Raw genomic sequence first — 21927 nt, forward strand, 5'->3', positions numbered from 1 at the left:
TTCACGAGTCCTAACTACGCTTTTAAATTATTTATCACTGTGTCCAGTCAAATTAGCCTGTAAACCAGTTATCAAAACTCAAAGCCTCAAATGCCAACATCCAAGTTTCCCTTAAATAATAAAAGCAACTGAAGTGTGAGTATTTTTAATAGAGAGATTTTTCTACTTGGTTTTGCACAAATAAAACTATGATCAACTCAAAAAAAAAATCTTCCTCAAAATTTGCAGAAATTGTGACCTTCCTGTCCAGGTCTGGCAGTAATCTGAGCAGTACTTGCACACAAACTCAGGCTTACTTAGACAAAAAGCTATGTTGTTTCATCAAGTCATATTTGGAAAGCTCAATAATCACTAGGTTTTCCTACTTAGTTCTTTCTTTTGTTTATAGCTGTAAAAGACATCTTCACGGAGTGAAGACTTGACAAGAACCAGGTTGAGCAACTGTAGTCACTATTTACCTCCTTTTCTTTATGCTATTACATGGTAAAATTACAGATCATGTCAAAATGTTAAATCAATGTAGAATTTGCTTCTCCCTGGCAATATGCCTTTGTGCAAATTACCTCTAATTATTATTCTTTCTCTGTCACTGAACACTTACCATTTTTGAAATACAGGAGCGAAGTCAACCTATGTATGATAGTTTATTTTCGCTGTCACACATAAAATCAGGAAACACTACCTCAACAACAGTTAACAGGTCAGATTATGCAAAACTGATAAACTGACTGGTCATTATAATTTTCTATCATGATTGGCACTCAAAATTCTGTTAGTGAGAAAGTGGAAATACATACACATGTTTACTTAATTACCACTTTTTAAAAACATGGACATTTGTCTGTCTATTTTCACCTGATCATCAGATCAGTATCAGAACACATGAAAGACAGAATCAGTGTGTCACAAGCCAGTTCAATAAATATAAAAAGCCTGGATCTAAGACTTACTTTTATGGAACATGATGAAACCAGAAACTGAACGGAAAGACCAGCACAGCAGCTGGCAAGACACAAGACAAGCACCTAAACCCCCCTCATTGACTCCAAAACCTCACTTGTTAAAGACTAAAGCTGCCCTTAGCCCCAGAGCAAAGCTGAATCTGCAGAGCTCTCTGCAGAGCCATCCTGCTGGCACAAGCACAAGCCTTCTAGATTTACACTGTGCCCAGCAGGCTGGGCTCAAAAAGCCAAGGAAAACTTTCATCTGATCTTTCATCTATCTCTGAACTTCCAGAAGCACATGACAGCCAAAGGTCCCCTGTGCACAGTGCTGGTAAAGGACAGGAGTCAGGGCAGGCAGGGCAGACTCCAGTGCTCTCCCCTGACTGGCTGCAGAGGAGAGGAAGGGAAGAAAAATTCAATGCTTTATCTCTTCATAACATGACCCACGATTTTTGTCTTTCAGGAACACCTGTGCCATGTTCCCTGCATCCCAAACGTGAAGCAGCAGTGGAGTATCAAGTCACCAAGCAGAGCTGCAGCTCATGTGCCACGGGAAAAGCATCCCCTGACTCACAGGTTGTCACCCTGAAAAGAGCCAGGCTATTCACGGACTAAAAGGTTTCACCATTGAGCAAAATGGTGTTTTTTATAACCAATTTACTTATTACTATAGAAACATTTAAAATTATTAGCAAACATTCAAAGAAACAGAGAGAACAGTGAAAGCAGCACATCAGCTGGAGATCTTTGAAAAGCTTTATCAGGAACAGCCACTGCTGGCCACAGGTGAACTGGGGGGTGCTCCTGCAGTAAGTGCTGTGAAAGCCAATCTTCCCTTTGCCATCAGCCCTGGCTCAGCCAGGTGACAGAGAGCACAAGAATCCCTCCATGATGAAATAAGGGACAAAATCAGAGAAAAGCGTGGCTATATTATCAAGAGCTTCTAACAGGAAGACAGCAATAAAGCCATTCCTTGAGGCAAACTTAACAAGGAGATGTCTGGCTGCAGAAAGTTTGGGAATTATTTTGGGTATCAGCATACACAGAGAGGCCCCAAATGAAATCTTGGTTCTGCTGTGCTATGCCCTATAAACACAGAGAAAGCATTCTTGCCCCAACATGCTTATTTTGAGCACTCAAAAAACAAGATGCTGGTGACCCTGGTATTCCTGGAAGAGTTGCTGGCTGGTAAATAGCAATATTGTGACCTCCCAAGCAACAAGAAAGAGAAATGCAAACAACCAAGAAGAACAGAGCAAAACAAAAATATTTCCATAAGCAGAACTTTTTATATCCCAAGAGATCTCTGCCTCCAGAGCTCAAAAGGGACACATTAACCTGTGTTATGTGACTCTCAGTGTCTTATAATCTTCAATAAATTTATTTGCTAGGAAGCTCTGCAAGAAAACAGAAAAAGTGAATTGGCTCAAATCCTACAAGAAAATTATTATGGAAGATACAATTGAACTGATGGCTGGGGTTTATCTGTGAACTTCAAAAATTCACTGCAACACTGCTCTCCTGCGCTCCTTTTGCATCCAAGGGGATCAGGTACTGTGAAAACAGGGGTCTAAAGAACCTTAAAACATAGAGCAGTCAGAAACGGGCAACATTTTTTTGCAAGGCATCACTGGCAAGCTCTCCTTATCGGTTTCTTCTAGACACCATCTATTTAATTCCAAAGTCAGAAACAAGAGGGAACACACCAGGGCCACACTGCTTGCACTAAGGAGCCAAGGAAGAAAAGGAGGAAGAAAAGATACTCCCATCCTAAGATTCCAGTGAACCATAAAACAGAAAGAAATTTCGTTTTGTCTCATCTCCAAAAAACAGGAAGAGCAGCACGAGGACAACTTGGGGTACATGAACCTGAGGATTTCAAGTGGAATGAGGAACAGGGTTTTGAAGCAGTTTGCCCAAATGGCTCCTCCACACCCTGCTTTGGTGCACGTTGGAGAGCTGTACCTGGATTCCTTCGGGGTGAACCGAGCCAAAGGACCGGCTCCAGGAGCACGCCTGACGTGCTCCAGCCACAGAGGTGCTTTTGTTCCAAGACCTGCTCCAGGAGCAATGTTAGGTAGAAGTCCTGAAGTGTGCAGAACATGGACATCATGTGCTCAGCACCTCCTAGTTTTGCTCTTTGAAGAGTTTACTCGCTCCTGTTGACTCACCCTCAAAGATAGCTACGACTGCTGCAGCTCAGACAATTAAGAGATAATATACTAGACATACAGCATAAAAAATAGGATATAATTAAGATATCAAAGGTTGAAAGGAAGCTGAGAATTGAAGTACTGGTAGGGAAACAAAGCTTATGTCTGCTATCTGTACAGCACTTTTATACTTGAAGAGAGTACAGGGTATGAGATAATTAAATAACCACTACAAACTTCCTCTCCTCTATCACAACTATCAACAGATTCTCAGGGAAAACAGTAAAGCAAAGCTTCCTAATAGCACCTCCATTCACAGAACTGAGCAGGTGCTTGGCAAAGATCAATTAATTAAGAGGTGAAATCTCAGTTTCCCTTATTAAATCTCAGAGCTGCTCCCCAACAAAACCCTCCCCTGCAGCAGATCCTACACACCAGCCTGTGGCACTGCTGTTTGATGGCTTTTATCATCGACTTTGATGTATTTTTTCCCCGATGGCATTTACCTGTAAGCTGAGTAATCTGGCTGCAGAACAAAGTTCTGAGGAAACAGGAAAAAATGGGCAGCTCTGAAGCACCCACTAACTACCACGTCCCCTGAGGGTCTGTGCAGTGGGAGGGAACAGAGCAGTGTGCTACAAACCTGTGGCTAAGGGCAGTCACGGCAAAGCTCTGCTTGGCTTAGAAGTACACACAGCCTCCGATTTCTATAACTGCATAAGACATTGGTAAGAAATGGCAGCTGATTACAGTTCTACAAAAAAATACAGAAGGGAAATGGGGAAAAAGCAAAGCCCAACCCATATTCCTTGTTAAAGTAATTCTTACCACACGCTCCAGCTGCTTTTGTAGCTACATTTCGGGGTAAGAAGAGACCATTAAACGTCAGTTCACAAGGCAAATTTCATCTTATCTAGACTGCATGTCAATTTGTCCATCTGTAGTACCCTGGCTGAAGCAGGAGCTAAGAAAGGCATTCAGAGCTGCAAAATCCAAACCTCTGTACTGAGGAGGCAGAGCAGCCTGTGCCCTCTCATGATAAATGGCAACCAAGGACAGAACAGAAGTCTGAGAAAGACCATGAAAAACCCACTGCTGGCATGTGGCATAATTGCCCTACACAGTGCTCTTGTAATCTCCTAGAAAACAGAAACAAATAAATAAGGAGCAGTACCATCAGTCTCCAGAGTTCATGTCACTTTGGGATTAATATTGAGAATAGTTATAAATGCAGTAAAAATACTGAATTTTATTTGTTGCTACAACACAGCCTTCACACTGCATTTGGCTGTAAAGGTATATGGAAAGGGGAAATATTACAATGATGTTTCTCTACAACCTGTTCAACTTATTTCCATTAGAACAGCAAAATTCATCTTAGAGTAACAACGAGGTTACGTATGATGCTGTTTTCTTGAAAGCACACTCCCACTGAAATACATCAGTGTCAACACTTTCCAAAGAAATTAACTGAATTGGTATTTTTAGAAGCTAACCAGAAAGCCAAACCCCGGGGACACACATCTGCTTCAGCCCTGTGGCTCCCAGGCACAATGTCACCGCCGATGTCGTTGCTTGCTGTGAGGCACGGGCTGCAGCCCCGCTGCCGTATGCATGCGGATAGCTCGCTCACCAAAAATAAGTTTTTGTGTCACATCAAAACAAGCACCTGCCAGGGGCAAGCAGCTGCCACTGCCACCACTGCTCTGCAGTGCTCTCCCCACGTCCTTACTCACTGACCTTTCTACCACCATCCTGGCCTCCTTTTGTGTTTGTTGCCACAAATATCTCCTGCCTCTATCACAACACCAGTTTATGACTCCTTCGGGTACTTCCACTCAGTTTTCCAGCTTACTTCACCAAAATGGGTACTTTTATAAGCAGAAAAACTCACAGACCATAACAGGGTTTGTTATATATTCCACTCCCATTTAGATCCATCTGCTCTCCGCCCTGGACTATGAGCACTGCAACAATCTCTCTGTGAGACAAAGACATAGCGCTGAAGAGACACAGCTTTGCCAATCCTCAGCTCGTACAATCCTCCTGCACGTGCCTCTAAGTGCTGTTAGAAAGCAATCAGGAGTTTCATTTCAAAATGAACATTGTAGAAAAAAAGAAAATCAGACTCTTAACCAAGGGGAACTGAAGGATCCTTCCTCTTCTTCTCCAAAAGGCAAATTTGCCATTTCATCCCCAGATCCCTCGAGCTGCAGAAAGGAGTGCATCTGCCAGCTAACTGAGCCACCTGAGTAACTTTTTCCAGCCTAACTCCAAACTGCAACAACTTGCCATATCAAACTGCCAAATCTACAGTGCTCATTTCTTTCTGTGAATCCAGCTGTCATTTTTCCCAAATGCCTTCTCAGTCCCAACTCTCCTGATGCCAAAAAAACCTTTTCACAGATACACATAATTTTGCAAAACACATATGCTCTCTGTATGGCACATGAAGTCAATTAACAAGTTTACTTACTGAATTAAAGGATGACACACAACAGTAAAACAAAAACCTCTTACAGACAGCAAACACATGAACCTTCTCCTCCCTACAAGGCAACACTCTCAGAAGGAGTGCTGAGTTTTAAAGCCTATGTTGAGTACCACAGATGATCTTTCACGCTTATCTCCGTGGCATCTTTTATCCTGTAATTCCCCCGGTGTTTGTGATCGTCAGCACGCCGAGTTAAATGTAAAACACCAGTCAGCAAGCACAGAGCAGGCACTGGGGCAACTCTGTTCCCTCACAAAAGAGAAGCAAGCACCAAATAAAAGCACGTACCTTTTAACTGGTCGGCTACCACGCTCTGACCGACGCGCTCAACCACCTTTCCATCCTCCATTTCATAACGGTCATCCAAATATTTGGCAGTAGCTTCCGAAATATGGACCTTCCCAGCCACCCCAAGCTGCTCCATCAGATTGGCCAAATTGACATCATTGGACCACACATCGAACTTGAACCTCCTCATGCCTAAAATGCCACACAGGACTGTCCCTGTGTGAACACCGACTCTCATGTTCACCATTTCTTTCTTTTCCTGGCAGAACTGCTCGATGGCTTTGATCATCCCCAAGCCCATCTCGATGCAGCAGTAGGCATGATCTGCCCGGGGCTCAGGGCAGCCAGCCACACAGTAGTAACAGTCTCCCAAAGTGCTGATCTTCTCACATTTAGTGTCCTCACACAGACGGTCAAAGCGTCCAAAGAGGTCATTCAGGAGTCCCACCAGGGCGTGGGCTGATTTGTTGGCGCTCATTTTCGTGAAGCCAACAATATCTGCAAACAAAATGCTCACTTGCTCTATCTGCTGCATTTTAAAAGGACGGAATATTATGGGGGTTTTCTGTATGGAGGGCTTCTTCTTCCTGTTTTTGGGGCTTGAGGTGGAATGACGTTTGATGGAGTTTTCACTTTCATCATCCCCCTGCTTCATTAAGTCATCAGCTATTATTCTTGGCATAACAGAATGAATCATCCTCTCTTTCAGGGCTTTTTCCACTTCCAAGTCTTTTCCATGCATGATGGATTGCCCCACTTTCAGGAATGTGCTTCTTGATCTGACTTCGGACATGATAAATAAATGAATACCGATGGCATGGATGCAGATGTGCAGGAAGGCTTTACTCAACAGCTCCCAGTAAACCGCACCAGCTCCCAGAGGTGTGAAACAGTTCTCATCACGGAAGTGATAACCAAAGGTCTCGAAGAGGACCGAGTACGACAGTCCCAGAAACAAGCTTAAATACAGGGGTAAGTGCATCACTGTGTAAAGCAACAAGAGCACTTCAATACACATAGAAAAACTGCCCACTTGAGAAAGACAAGTGTCTGTGGGATCTGCCAGGGGAGTCCGGTTGGACATGTCACCACTTCCTGAGACAGGCTTCAGAGCCTGGAACTGCGGAGCCAGGGTCAGAGCAAACACCAGGAGGGTGAGTATCAGCGAAGTCCATACATAATGGCGGGCATAAGTCTTAGTGAAAGTGAACACAAAAAAAGCTACACATACCAGGAGGAAGCACAGAGCCGGCACCATGAAAACAATCTGTTTCTCTCTCATGTGTATGCCGAAGTAGATGCCCCAGAGCAGACAGGCCACGCCAATGTAGAAGAGGGCATAACGAAACCTGCGCTGGGTCTGCGGGAAGCATCTCTCCATGCAAGCCTCCTCCAGGTTGTTGGAGTCGAACTTGGGGTTCCACCACTTGGAAGAGGCCCTCTCGAAGAGCTGCGGCAGCTTCTTCGGCCGGCGGAGGCCGGAGCCACTGCCGCCCGCTCCGCCGGCTCGGCGGGCGCCCCCCGACTCCCCCGAGCTGCAGCTGGAGGAGATGCTGTACTTGCAGTGCTTGGAAGAGGTGCAGCCCTGGTGCTGCTTGGGGTTGATTTTCACCGTCACGCTGTTGCTGTCCCCGCTGGAGTCGCAGCTCACCTCGGTGCTGTGGTGATGCAGCAGCTGCTGGTGCGGTGGGGAAGCCATGTTGTCAATTCCTCCTCAAGAGCCCGCGCCGGACTTGGGTCTCTGGGGTTGCCAAAGCCACCGGGCTCCTCGCAGAGTCGCCTCTAGTCTCCTCCGGTCCCCGCCGCGTAGGGGCGGCCGGGCAGCGCCGCGGCGATCGGCCGCTCGCCGGGCTCCGCACACTGCGCGCCGGGGCAGCCCCGCATAGTCCCCTCGCCTGGGCCGAGCCGGGCCGGGGCTGCTGCCGCCGCCCGCCGCTGGCCCCGCTCCCCCGCAGCCCTCCCGAGGCGCGGGGCGGGCAGGCCGCTGGCTCAGCCCCGCGGGGGGGACGCCGGGCCCCCGCCGGGAGGGGACCGCTCCTCCATGTCGGCTGCAGCTGCCCGCCGCTTCCTCCCCGCACGGCTGCCGACGAGGGGCCGCCTCCCGCCCTCAGCCGCCCGCCCAGCCGGGACGGCAGCAGCAGCCGCTCTCCTCTGCTCCGCCCGCCCGCCCGTCTGAGGGGAGGAAGGGGAGCGCGGGGACGCGCTCAAGCGGCCGCCACCATCTTCCTCACGGCGCTGGGGGGGGTTCGGGGGGGCTGCGGGAGCGCGCCTCCGCTGGCCAATTGGGCGCGGCGGCGCGGCGGGAGCGCGCCCCCCCCTACACACAAACACACACTTCCCGCCTCAGCGTGAGGGTCGCGGGCAGGAGCGGGGACGGTCCCGTCCGAGGCGGATGGGCGCGATGCTGATGGCGCTCTCCGTGAGGCACGGACGGGACAGCCGGGGGTGGCGGGAGCCGGGCGGCACCTCAGTGGAGACAGTCCGCGGGGCCGAGCGCCGGGGTTCCCGGGCTGCCCCCGCCACCGCCCTCCCCACCAGCTGACATTTGCCATGCGCAGACAACACGCACTTCACCAAACAATTCGGCCCGAGCCCCGCTGCAAACTGGCTGGGTTATTTTTCTCCTCGTTCTCCGCTTGTTTATGGCTGACGCTATCTCGCCTGCACCGCTCCCTCGGTTTCATTATCTCTTCTCGCAGATGGACCGTGGCTTTCCTCCTTCACAGCGTTTTTCTCTCTGCTGGTGCTATAGCTCCCTCTCCTCTCCCCAGCTCTGCATCCTTCACCTTTGCTCACAGGTGATGTTCCCAAATTGGTCCCGCCTCATCCCTCTGAGCCCCTCAGTTCCAGCCCCAGTTCTTCCTGCTGACTTCTCCTTCCCTGAATCCTATTTACTTTCTTCCAGGTGAGCCTTCCCCAGCAAAGCACTTCACTCCAGCCGTCCTTCCTCCTGCAATCCTTTCTCCTCTGAAGACCACAGTATCCTGTAAAATAAAGCCAATGGCGCTGGTGCATTAACAGTGAAATCGTGGCCAGCAGGACCAGGGCAGTGACTGTCCCCTGTGCTGGGGCACCTCCAATTCCGGGGTAAGTTTTCAGCCCCTCAAGACAAGACAGACATTGAGGGGCTGGAAAGTGTTCTGGGAAGAGGCTGGAGCACCAGGAGGGGCTGAGGGAGCTGGGAAGGGGCTCAGCCTGGAGAAAAGGAGGCTCAGGGGGGACCTTGTGGCTCTGCACAACTCCTGACAGGAGGGGACAGCCGGATAAGGGTTGGGCTCTGCTAACAGGGACAGGATGAGAGGGAACAGCCTCAAGGTGGGCCAAGACCAGATCAGATATTGGGAAAAATTCTTCACTGGAAAGGTGGTCAGACACTGGCACAAATCACCCATAGCAGTGGTGGAGTCACCATCCCTGGAAGTGTTCAGAAAAATAAGTGCACATGGTACTTCACAATATGGTTTAGTGGGCACAGTAGTTTTGGGTCAAAGGTTGGACTCAATGACCTTGGAGGTCTTTTCCGGCCTTAATGGTCTATGACTCTCTATACTCTTTTTTAAAAATAGTAACAGAAAATCTGTGGCCACACAATTACTGAAATTGAAACCTGCCCTATTTTCCATTTCCTTTGTAAAGATGTCTTGTAGCCATGCTGTAACATACGTTTCTAGTATTATTATTTAGAAGAAATATGTATTTCCTGACATGCTCAAATATCAAAATAATCTCTAAAAATTCCAATCAATAGCAATAATTGTTCTGGTTTTGCTGTGACATAGTTGTCTCTTGAATTCCAGCTAATGGCTCAGCTGATCAATATTTTATATCAAGTGCTGCTTACCATGCAGCTCTTACATAAACACTGTTGGGAAGAGAGAAATCCCTGAGCTGATAGAGCAGAAAGGCAGGATGGCCTCCTGGGCTTGGCTATTAATTGATAAATTTACTAAAACTTCTTTCCAACCTTTATATTGATTCATCTAAATATACTTTTAAGTTACATTTTTACTTCATACGGGGTGATGAATTTATTTAATCTGCCGGATTAAAGAAGAGCAACAGTTTCCAAGGATTCAAAGGCAAGGTGAGAAAAGAAAAAAGTTTTTTACCTCATTGGCAGAGAATTTAAGGTAAAACTAGTTGTGTTTTTAATTTTTTTATGCAAACATGTAAGATTTATGTTGGGTGATTTGAACGTAGAGATTTAAGAGGTACTGAAATTCCAGCATAGATTTTTTGTCTTGTTCCCCTGGGCTCCATAAAGTGGTACTTTGTATGTTCTTAGAATAAACAGAATCACATCAAAGATACTGGCTACATCACAAGTTTTCACTGAGTGACCCACATGATACCAAATTTTGTCTGGCTACTGGTCAGAGACAGCTTTTGATCTCCACTAATAAAATAGTTCCTCTTTCCCAGCTTTTGTTTATGGGTTTGAAGGAGGGAGATAGTATGGGAGGAGACGTCTGACTTGTCAGACCCTCCTTTGGTAAGCTTCACATGGGGGTGTCAAGGTGGTGCAGAATCCTTGCTCCCCCAAGGAGCTCCTGTTACACTTTTAACCTGTAGATTTCCATCCTGCTCCTCCACTTGATCTTTTGGGTGGAACAGCCACCCAACACTCACCAGCCCAACCACTCCCCACCTTCCCCTGTCATTATCAAGTTCCGTGGAAACCCTGCATGTGCAGTCAAGGAACAGTTCTGGCTGGGACAGATCTCATACTGTCGCCTGAAACACTGAATTTTTCATTTCACTTTGCTTTTATTGTGTAAATTTTTCTCTGTTGAATTCAAGTAGCAGATTAAATACATGAAGCAGAAAACCACAAACACCAGTGATGCTTGGATTCATTTTAAGTGTGACTGAGATTTGTTTTAGAGAGCAAGAAGTGGTTTGAGGTTGTATTTGTTATTTCCTCACCACCACCACCTTCTGATTTGTTTTTATCCAGGACAGGTGTAACAGCCAGCGTGTCCCTCCAAGGCAGCACCTGAGTGGGTCATGTCTGTGACATTCTTTAAGGAAGATGCTTCCTCTGGATCACTTTCTTAGGGAGCCATTCTGGTAGAGCTGGGAGCCACCATGCAGTCTGGATCCAGAGTCCTGGGTTTATTCTGGATTTGATTGTGCTGGATCCCTGTGGAGAGCTCTGACCACCCTTCCAAGATACTCTGACTGGTTTCTTTTCTCAGAGACTGAGTTAGAGGAAATATTTCACAGAGCAGTAGCTGGGCAAATGCAAATCCTCCTTGCAGAGTTCTTTTAACTTCAAGCCACTAAATACACATTTAGTCTATGGAACTGTATTTACTTCCCCTCTCAGGGGAACAAGTTTTGTCAGCTCTAATGATGAGCTGTTGTTTGACATTCATAATATTGTACTTCACTGCTTATCTGATGGAGCCACGCAAAGCTATTTAGGGGGTTCTGAAATGTGACAGCCCACATGATGCTTTTTTAGACTTCACAAACCGCCTTCACGAGGCAGAGAATACGGCATGGGAGCGGCTGGCTGGAACAACGGCGTGCCTGAGTGCCAGCGGGGTTGCTGGAGCTGGGGAGGAGGAATGGTCTTTGAGAGTTTGCAGCTTTTGTTGTGTGCTGTCAAAGGAAGAACTTGCAGCCTGAAAGAACAGGCATCGTGGATGCCATAGGGTGGGAACTGTGGAGTTTATTGATCCTGCCTGGAAATAGCATAAAGATAGAGGCAAATATGTTAAAACCTGTTTGGACCATCCACAAACAGAAGGGGGCTCAAGGGAGACAGCTCAGATACCCCATTTCATGCTGTCTTGCCTTAATAAGCAGAAAGATCTCACTTTCTAACAAATTTCTGTATCTTCATCCTTACTCACATGCAGAGCATTTATTGCAAGCTTTGTTTTGAATTCTGGAAGCCTCCAGGTAAAATAAGTCATTTAGGAAAACCAAAACTCAACAAATCTTCTGGCTTCTTTTCACAGACTAACACGTAAACACTGGCAAATATTGTGAAAGACTGTTACTCCTTCATGGTTTTAAAATTATAAAGTATCACAATGTTTATTTCATTTTTTCCATAGCAGAAGAGCACAAGGGTTACCTTTGACATCTGTTCCATATGAACCCATGGAAGCTGAGTAAATGGGTGGTGCATTCTCACTTCCTTGCAGTGGCCAAGTTGGTTTTGTGTTCTATATTTTCATCCTTCTGAAATTGCTATTCATTTTTTTCATATCACTGAGAGGATTTCATATCCCAGATGAGATGAACAGATTAAATAAGCAAGTAAGCAGTAGAAGATGTTTTTATGTGACTCAAGAGAAAGGATAAATTCCAGTCTGGATGAGTAGAAATCTCTGACTCCCCTGAGACCAGGATTTTACTTGCAGGCTTTATGGTTGTCTAATTGGAGTGGTCTTTTTGCCAAAAGCAATGCAGAATATTCCACTTACCTGACAAAATGTCTGCCACCAGGAGGTAGCTTCACTCAATTATACATTTCTTTAAGATGAAGACAAACTTACATTTATTGCTCATTTCATTCATAACCAGAAGTTCTCCTCACTTGCCAAACTGCTGAATCAGCTTGGGTACCTCAGCCTTGAGTCAGCACAGCCCAAAATAGAAACTTGCTCCATTTCCGAAGAGAGGAAGTACCACTGTTGTCTGCAAATACAACCACATCTGACTTGCTTTTATAGCTACAAACACTCATGCAGGGACTTGCATGGCACTCTGCTGCTTAAAAAAAAAAAAAAAAAAAGGAAGTCAAAAGGCACTTTCTTATTTAAAATAGGAGTGTTAGGGTTGCTATGAGTGGGACTGTGTGGATGTGGAAGTGCCAAGGAATAACGAGCAAGAGAAGGACTGTACAAGTGGTAGTCATTGATGTTACCTAGCCTAGCCCAGCATCAAGCTCCCACTCCACCTGCTTGTAGTTTCTCAGGATGTACTCAGGAATTAGGCAGACAATGAACAGGCTATAACCAAACTGAAGCAAAGTCTTAAGCCATTAGGAAATAATGGCAAGAAAACACAGTAGAAGCTCTAAAACACTGACTGGAGATCAGCTACAGCATTCCCAAGGTAAAGCTGAGTCAGTCCTGCTGCCATGAGGTAACTCCACTTTATAGCACAGCATAAAACAGCAAAAAACCTGGGGAAATGACCAAGAGCTGCAGTCAAATACTGGGAAGTGACACTAAAGTCATCAGCAGGACTTCATGAGTAGGTGGAAGGCAGTGGAAAGGCACATAAAAATAGTCCTATGTGATACAAATGAGGGAGGATTTTCTGTGGCTCAAAGTCAGGATTAGAAGTAGAAGAATGAGAATAATATGAATTTGCTCAATCTGCCCTTTTCAAGCTCTGCAGTTTTTTCTCTTGCAAATGAGCATCTGTGGTATTTGGCATCCTACAAAAGGACCCCCATTGACAAGCAGCACTGGGGTGCCCCCTTCCCATGGGTGCTCCCGGTTTTCCTTTCCTGTATACCGCAGGATGGTGTCATGTTCTTCCTGGTCCAAGCAAACTACTGTTTCTGGTGCCTCCATTTAATGTGTCTGAACTGGCTCTATTTTCCACAAGGAAAGGCCATTCCAGTGGGCAGACAAAAATCAGTAACCACTTTCAAATCATGGCCAGACAAGTTGTGATCCTTGGCATAGGATTTTCCTGCAGTACTATGGAAGAAGCTGTAGATATTTGAAAAAATTGCCATTTCTGCAACAGGTGTGAAGGTTGCAACACACAATTTTACCATTTTGGGATTTTTGCAACAATGCAGTTGCAAATTGAAGCATGTTTTATATTTAGTGTTTTGGATTATTCAGTTGAAAGAGGTGGGGATGAGGATTTACAGGTGTAATTACAGGATTGTGCAGTCACCTTGTGCACACACTGCAGGTTTGGAAGGAAGATCTGCTGCAAATCCACAGAAAACCCCAGCTAAGGAATTGCATGTGCCACAAGCAATTACACAGCGTAAAACTTTGTGAAACATTTGCTATGTGTGCACTAGGCCCTTTTTAAATTTAGATTTCTAGGAAGAAGAGAATTGCTGGGGCATTTCTGTGACCTGATCCCTCGTCTTGGTTGATCCGCGGTGGAAAGGTGACCCCGGGCACGGCTGAGGGGGAATGGATCTGGTGAGAGCCATCGCTGTCTGAGCCAAGCAGAGTGTTCCCAACTGCATCCCTGAATAGATTCACTTGCTCTTTCCCTGGCTCTATTTTAGCCACAAATCTGTTATTCTGCCCTGTGGGTGCCAACAGGTTTTTAAAAAATAACCAAACTCAGTAATACTGGATTTCTGGTGCACTTTTTTTTCCCCAAAAGGGTTGAAGTGAACATTCTTCTCACCTATACCTAGGACCTCACCTGTGTGGCTGCAAAGGCTTCACCTCTGGTGACATCCAAAAGGATACATGATTCTTGCTCCTTCAGCAACTTAGCAATGTTGTGATAAGTATGAAGTGGAAGGCATTGAAAAACTATTATATCAATTTTTAGTTTGTATTTAAGACCATTTCTACACACTTTTGTGTTCTCAAGCTTGGAAAAAGTTCAACTTTTGTCTACAAACACAGGAACCAGTTGTTACTTCAAATTTTTGTTGTGATGGTAGGATTGAGACTTGGATGAAACAAGGATTCATACAGGGAAATTTATAGAATCAAACAATCATGGAATGATTTGGGTTGGAAGGGACTTTAAAGATCATTTACTTCCAGCCCCCTGCTGTGGCAGGGACACGTTCCACTAGACCAGGTTGAATGTGAAAGAAAACAGCTTCCAAAAACTCATGTTTAAAACTGAGTATGAATGCATGTTTGTGCCATGTGCTTTGTTCTGTTTCCAAAGGAAACAAAAGAAGAAAATGTTGCTGAGAATACTAAAACATAACACTTTGGCAGCAGTGGTTATCACATCCTCCAGGCATTTTTACCTGTGGTGTTGCCCTGACAATTGTGGTGCATTGTGGAAATAAAGTGTGAAGTCACTCAGGACTGGTTGTGGATGAGGCATGTACATAAATACCTTTTGACAGAGGTAAGAGGGAATGCTTGTTTCTACAGGGGAAAGGGAATAGTGGTTCTGAGAACTGAAAACACAGCAAATGTTAGTTAGAAGTGGAGCTGGGGAGCAGGACAAGGTGGCACATAGAACCCAGTGAAAGGTCACAGAGGGAGAAATGCTAAAATCCAGCATTTATTGGCTAAATGTAACCAGGATTTAGGAATGGGACCCTAATTCTTTTATAAACCAGGAATCTCTTTGAGTTGGGTGAATGGGACAACCAACAGCCACCATCAACTAATAAAAATCACACCCCCGTGCTTTGTGGCACACATTAAACTCAGTGGAAGAGTCAGGGAAAATCCCATGGCAGGCTGTCCAGCAAATTCCCACCAAAGTTACCTCCAGGCTGCAGCTTCCATAAGCTCTGAATGATTTGTACCTGTGAGAATTGCTCAGAGGTTGCTTGGTAGATTCAGAGGGATGAGTTATTCACCAAAGGGAACTTCATAAAGATGGTGCTACTATGTGTGATCTCATGCCTAAAACTGTCCCACATCTTGTCTGTTTATTTGGGAAATTAATTTCTAGAAAACTTGGAAAACAAAACCAGGAATTGAAATTGCCTCTCAATATTTCTTCAGTCCAAACAAAAAAAATAAACAAACAAGAAACCAAAACAAAAAACAACCAAACAAACAAGGTCATTGTGTGTCTTACATGTTCAGTCAAAACATCTGTTATTAATGTTAAATTCCTGTGTACCTGGAGAACCTGTTACTGAATAAGCTACAAAGCTGAAGCCTGGCTGAAAATTAAAGTAAGGTATCCCACCATCTGAAGGATTTTTTATACTTCTGCAGTGATTTTGGGAGGCAGAGACATGTGACCAGAGAAAGAGAAAAGGTTCCAGCCATGCACCAGGGAAGTGGGGGCTGAGAAGCAGATTAATTGTTCCAAGTGGCTTTTTCCTGTCTGTTCATTTATCCTCTTTTACCATCCTTGTTTCCATTCTTTCCTCAGCTTTATCTCTGTTGAAGAGCAGAGAAAATATTTTATTCCCCTTTCACAGTGTAACACATATTCATTAAGTCTCATTCTATTATAGCTCAAATAACTATTGCCATGTTTGATTCTTTATTTGGACCATTTCAGCTCTTAATGAAGAATTTGCCCTTCATCTGCATCTCTTGCTACCTTTTCTGATTGTGTTCAGTTCACAGTCAAGTCCCATGGACTGCTTTAGAGACACTTTGAGTGAGGTGTTTGGATTTTTATCCAGTTTTCCCTCCTGCCCTGTCTCACCCCTCCAGCTGCACTGCTCAGAGCAGGAGGCACCAAGTCCATCACTTTGCTACAGCCTCAAACACCTTCTTCCAAGCCAGAAATGTGGGCAGGGCTCTTGGAGAGATTATCATCTTCCTAACCTCAAAGCAGCCCACAGCCCACCTCTGTCCCTAGATGAGCAGTTGTGCTTCTCTAACCATAGAAACTTCAGCAGCACAGAGTCACTGCCTTCATTTTTCCCCAAAAAGGCAAGACAGCAGTGACAGCTTAGTGGGAGGTCATTTCTTTCTCCAACAGAACAGAGCTTCAGGTGGCCACTGCCTGGAGCCCACCACCACTGTGCTGCTCAGTGTCCTAGGAGAGGATGCAGATGTAGAATTTTGGGCTGAGGTCTTATTTAAATCATATATTAGGCTGAAAAATGAACCCACAGGAATGAAGGATGCTCCCAGTGCCTGTGGGTGCTGCAGCAGTGTGGAGCTGACAGCAGGGATGGTCTGGGCTGCTCCATCCTCCTCCTGCATCTAAAGGCAAAGACATGGCAAACACTATGGACTGAAAGAAGTCCCTTTTATCAGCCTCAAATCTTACAGAAAATAAAGAAACAGAGGGCTGAAGAAACCTCTTAGGCTAGAAATGTATTCAATGTTTCTGCAGAATAGGGAGAGCACAAAGCTTCACTTACCAAAAGCAGCCAAATCTACAGGACTGTGGAATTGGAAGACTTTTATAATATCTAGCAAGTAATAACTGTCTTTAATTAGCTTTGTTTACATGATAGATGTCAATGTCAAGCTCTCTCTGTGAAAAGGGCAGAATGTCCTTAGTGGGAAATGTGATTTTTGAAGCCTGACAACATAAAACCAGCGGGAAGGTTTGTGCTCAGACTGCTGGGGAGAAAAATCACCTTTGGCTCAACAAAACAGGAAGGATTTCAAGCCCACAGCAGAAGTTTTTCAAGAAACTAATGAAAATGGAGGATTATAGTTTAAACTGTTTTGCAATCGCTGGCCTCAATCCTGGAGACACTTTTCACACACACTCAACTTTATATCTGTGGTTGGTTTTGCTGACCCTCATGGGATTTTTGACACCTGGAGATAGAAGTGAAGGCCAGACTGTTTACAGAGCAGAGTTTAAACTATGGCATTTTAATAAAAAAAAAAAAAATATTATATCAAGGTCTTCATAATTGACTCATTGGGGTCCTTTATGTTTGAAAAAAAAACCCTGAGAAATTCAGGAATTCATGAGGTGGTCTCAGATCTGTGCCCTTGTGTGAATAGGACCTTTTGTTATGCTGGATCACAGCACTAGGCCATAAAACTTACTCCGCAAATATTGAAAAAAATATTCATAAAATATTCACCTTCATAAAATTTGCATCTATGGTTCACATGCAAATACTGTCTGCATTTCTTTCATCTCTAAAAAAAATATGTTTGACCACTACCTGAGACTGAAAGGTTTCCCCTCATCAATAGAGAGCAACTAATTGGGAAAAACCCTGGTTTATACATTTTTTTTTAATTTTGATTTTTTTTCTTTTCTATCTTAGCAGTGTATTGTACCTGCCATGAAACAACTTTTTGAAACCCTGGAAACAGGAATAAATCCCCTCTGCAAGCTCTGGTTCCACCATTTATCAGGCTGTTGGTGCAGGAGCCAAACTGCCATTGGGCTGACTCACATTTTGGCATTTTGTGTTTATGTACGTGATGACGACGTTTGCAAGCAACAGGGGAGAAACCCTGTGTTCATCAGCACCATGATCCCAGCAAAACCTTTCCCTCCTCAGCTGCATCAGCAGAGCTCAGAGATGTGGCCAGAGCCACAGGCTGGTGTGGGCACTGCTGTCACTGCTCTTTGCCACTCAGCACCCATAATCCTCACATTGCACCCCAGACCTCCAGCTGGCCAGGCCCTGCAGCTGCCAGAGCCCCAGACCTACCCAAATTTAGGCACACCTGGTGCCCCTTTGCCCTGCCCATCTATCCTGACCCTCTGTGATTCTGCCAGCATCCTTTGTGGCTCTGGAAAGCCAGCTTTGGCACTCAGAACACCTTTCACATGATCTTTATCCCTCCAGGTCCAAAATTTTCAATGTAGTATTCCTGGCACTGGTATTGTCCTTGACACCGGGTTTATTTTTATCTTGCTGCCTCTTTTTATCTCCAGCTCCCTTGCCCCTATGTCTTATCTTGGTTTTTTGCCTTTTCCCAGGCTTTAAGGACCTAATGGGGACTCTGCCCACACAATGACCTGGCAGACTTGGCTGTATGGGGCTGTCACTCTCACCCACCTCTCCTGGCATTCCCTAAATTTTAACCACAACTTCTGGCTGCATCACAGTCCTGTTGTCACTGGGGAGAGGCAGAAGAGGTTGTCCCTTCAGGCCCTGCCACCACAGTTCCTCTCGGTGTCCTCTGGCTCGGGCTGACCCATCACCACCTGCCCCACATCCCACCTCTGACATCCTGCCTCATCCTTTTCCAGGTGAAGAACCACAGCTGGAGTAAAATGGGGACAGTGCCATGGGAAAACCCTGTCCTGGGAAGCGATAACCCCCCAGCCTGTTCAGCTTTGCCATGATTGTGCTTGTTGGCACAGCTCTGCCACAAAGCTCCGGCTGTGCCGGGACCTGCAGGGTTGGAGGCTGGGCTGGCTCTCCTGGAGCATTTGGCTGAGTCTGTCACCATTTACCTTAGCAGGAGCAGCTCTCAGCTGCTGAAAATCCCATCCAGATCTGCTGCAAAGTGGAAATAATTTGTTAAATGCTTCACACTGGGGCAGTAGCACCCCTTCCTCTTGCCGAAGCGTTTGGATTTCTACCCGCAGAGAGGACCAAAGAGAGCATCAGGATCCAACTAGGTGAGCAGATATTCAGAGCACAGCCTTGATTTTGGCTGGGGCTGGGGCTGCAGCTGCAGCTGACATGAACTTTCCACTGGTGGCAGTGGGTCAGAGGCAGCTGGGGCTCCTTTCCTTCCCCCTCTAGCCCTTGCCTTTGGGAGCTGTGGGCAGGATTAAGGAGAAAAAGCAATGTATGGGTCATGGGAAGAGGGAAAACAGAGGCAGCTCAGCCAGCCGAAGAGGAAACAGGGGACACAGATGTCTGTGGAAAGCTGAAGCCACTTACAGAGGATGCATTTACTTGTATTTCCTTCCAGTAGAGCTTAATTGCAATGTTTTTTAATGACAGGTAGGATGGGAGCTGGGCTTCTGCCTAAGCACTTCTGCGTCCTGCATAAAAGTGCTGAATTTAATATTAACAACAATTAATCACAGATACCAGGAAACTGCCAGCAACATTCCCTGCCCTGGGAGTGCTCGGTTTGCATGCTCAGCCCCACAAACTCCCATCCCCAGGCCAATGGCACTGGGAAGTCACAAGGAAGCAAGGGCCTTCTCTGTGCTGCTGAATTTTGATCTGGAGCTGAAGTGGTGATGACACCAGCACCTCCTTCCCATTCCTACCAACACCTTTGATGGGAACACAGGTGGTTTTGGACATCTCTTGTTTCTCCCGTCCACATTCCCTTTTCCCTCCCTCTGCCCCAAAAGGCTACTGGGATAATTCCAGATCAGAGCAGTCTGTGTGGGTTAGGGTGGATTGCAGGTTTGCCAGGGTGCTGATGGATTTCTCCTGCTGTTAATACCATGACTTGCTCTCTCATTAGCAGCTCATTGCAAGTTTTGCACAGGTACATGAGTATTTTGGAACAGCTCATCTTTGCATCCTGTAATTAAATGACCACTAATTAATGTGTTAGAGAAGGAGGAGCTGAATGCTCCAGTCCATGCTGGGCATCCATAGAATAACTGCTGGGAATTCACCGAGTTGCTGCCCGGGCTGCAGCACCTCCTGGCCAGGGACAGCAGCATGTGAGCACCCTCTCATCCCTCTGGCCTCTGCTCTGCTTAGAGGTACCCCCAGGCCCTGGCCCACCACCCACCTCCCCCCCATTTTTCAGGGGTAACGTTTGCTGGGCACCTCATGGAGTGAAAATCCCCATCCCAGGGCTCCAGGATGCCCTTGTTTCTCTGATGCTTGCCCTGAATATGATGTAGGTGTACTAAAGCAAGTGGTGATCTCTTGGGGCCAATATCCAGGCTTTTCCCATCTCCCTCAAGCAGACAGTCCTTTTGGGCATTCCTTTTCCCAAGGCAGACAGCTCCAGAAGCCAGGCTTGTTCCCCTTCCTTCCCCCTGTCTTCTCCAGGTAGCACCAACATCATGTGCAAACCCCAGTTCTGGGTCTGAACCCCTTTGCAGTCTGCAAATCCTCCTCCCATGGAGATGCACGGATGTGGCACTTGGGGACATGGGTTGGTGGTGGCCTTGGCAGTTCAGGATTAACAGCTGGATTTGATGATTTTAGATGGCTTCTCCAACCTGTGATTCCATTGGTGTCAGCCAAGGGAAGTGCTCCCAAAGCCCCTGCACACTTTCAGGACATGGCTTTATTTACCTTCCTGGTTCAGTGTCCTGCACATCTTGGGCAAATCGTGTTGATTTTGGGTTTCTCCACAGACACAAACTGACCTTAGTGATCTGGTTTGAGGTGGGAGGTATCTGTCTGACATGTCCTGAACTTAATGTTGAAACTCTTCCAACTCCCAGCCTGAGCCTAGACCCTGTCCTGGGAAGGGATGCCAGAGGGCTGGGGTCTGTGCAAGCCAGGGTGCTTTTGGGGCTGTATGAAGTTCCACAGACCTAAAAAGGTGGGACTTACATGGAAGGTGGTTTTGTTTGCTCCAGGATCTGTAAATGGCAGCTTGAACCAGTCAGGCATCTGCTGACAGCAGGGAGAGTGACAGCCCCAGTTCTGTGATGGACAGCCAGGTGGGCAGATTTTTGGGACCACCTGGGCAGAGAGTGAGTATCTTCATAAACATGTCACAGCCACTGAGGTCTTACAATTGCAGCACAGGGAGTTTTGGGAGGCAAGGTTTGGAAGGAGTTTGGCCCCAGCATTGGATGCATGGGAACAGCAGAAAACAGACTGGGTGGGGACCTCCACCGTGCAGCAGGCAGAGCACCAGGGCTCCCCCCAGCTCCCAGCAGACCTTTCCAAAAGCTTTTATTCTTTTTCTGATGATTGGATGCGGGATATTTTCATGCCTGCAAGAGATGCCACCGAGGGGCTGAGGTGGTGGAGGACAACCAAAAGGGACTATAAACCCCTTGGCTGGTGTTTGAGGAGCTCTGGGAGACCTCAGGAAAACTTGGTGGGAGCACCGTGGGCGCTGGCAGGATCCGGCCACCGCCAGACTCTCAGCAGCACCGGCAGCTCTTCCCCAGCAATGTCACTATGATAAATGTTTGTCTTTTCCGTCCAAGAGATACAGCGGAGCCACTGCCAGCACCGTGTCTCAGTGGAATTGGGGTTTGCACTGCCAGGAGCGTTACCGGCTCATGATTCACATCTTTACAGCAGCTTTGGAAGGAAAATGTGCTGCTCGCCAGGCAGACCTTCATGCACGTCGAGATGCCACAGTTTTTCCAGACTTTCCAAAGGAAGCCACAGCCAAATGAGACATTCATTCTCTTCTTCCAGCTTTCTTGGAACAATCTTCGTTGATTAGTGAGTGAGACAGATAGTTGGAAAGAAAGACAGACAGACAGGCTGGGAATAGGGTTATAATGAGCAGTTTGCATGAGCCCCAGTCGCCGGTGGGAGGGTGTTTCCATCTGCCCCTTGCTGGGTGGCTGCTGAGAGCCCCTGCTGTACACTGTGGTCCTCCACCCCTTT

The 21927-nt window shown here is 46.4% G+C and overlaps 1 protein-coding gene and 1 long non-coding RNA gene across 4 annotated transcripts in view; one reads left to right on the top strand and one right to left on the bottom strand.

Moving 5' to 3' along the window:
• ADCY9 (adenylate cyclase 9) overlaps nucleotides 1–8083 on the bottom strand; it is an 82644-nt gene extending 74561 nt beyond the window's left edge. For both annotated transcript variants that reach the window (XM_030285269.4, XM_002194859.7), the window contains exon 1: nucleotides 5880–8083. In XM_030285269.4, coding sequence (XP_030141129.4) covers nucleotides 5880–7578 — 1699 coding nt within the window. In that variant the 5' untranslated portion in view covers nucleotides 7579–8083. The remainder of the gene's footprint in view (nucleotides 1–5879) is intronic.
• Nucleotides 8084–8177: 94 nt separating this feature from the next.
• On the top strand, nucleotides 8178–17364 carry LOC115497306 (uncharacterized). 2 transcript variants are annotated; one of them, XR_012058261.1, is made up of 3 exons: nucleotides 8178–8677; nucleotides 8785–8966; nucleotides 10842–17364. It is a non-coding gene; the product is annotated as an uncharacterized lncRNA (long non-coding RNA). The 2 variants fall into 2 exon arrangements; XR_003962877.4 differs by having other exon boundaries at nucleotides 8182–8677; nucleotides 10837–17364.
• The last annotated feature ends 4563 nt before the right edge of the window (nucleotides 17365–21927 follow it).

Source organism: Taeniopygia guttata, chromosome 14 (genome assembly GCF_048771995.1).
Source record: "Taeniopygia guttata chromosome 14, bTaeGut7.mat, whole genome shotgun sequence".
Classification (NCBI taxonomy): domain Eukaryota; kingdom Metazoa; phylum Chordata; class Aves; order Passeriformes; family Estrildidae; genus Taeniopygia; species Taeniopygia guttata.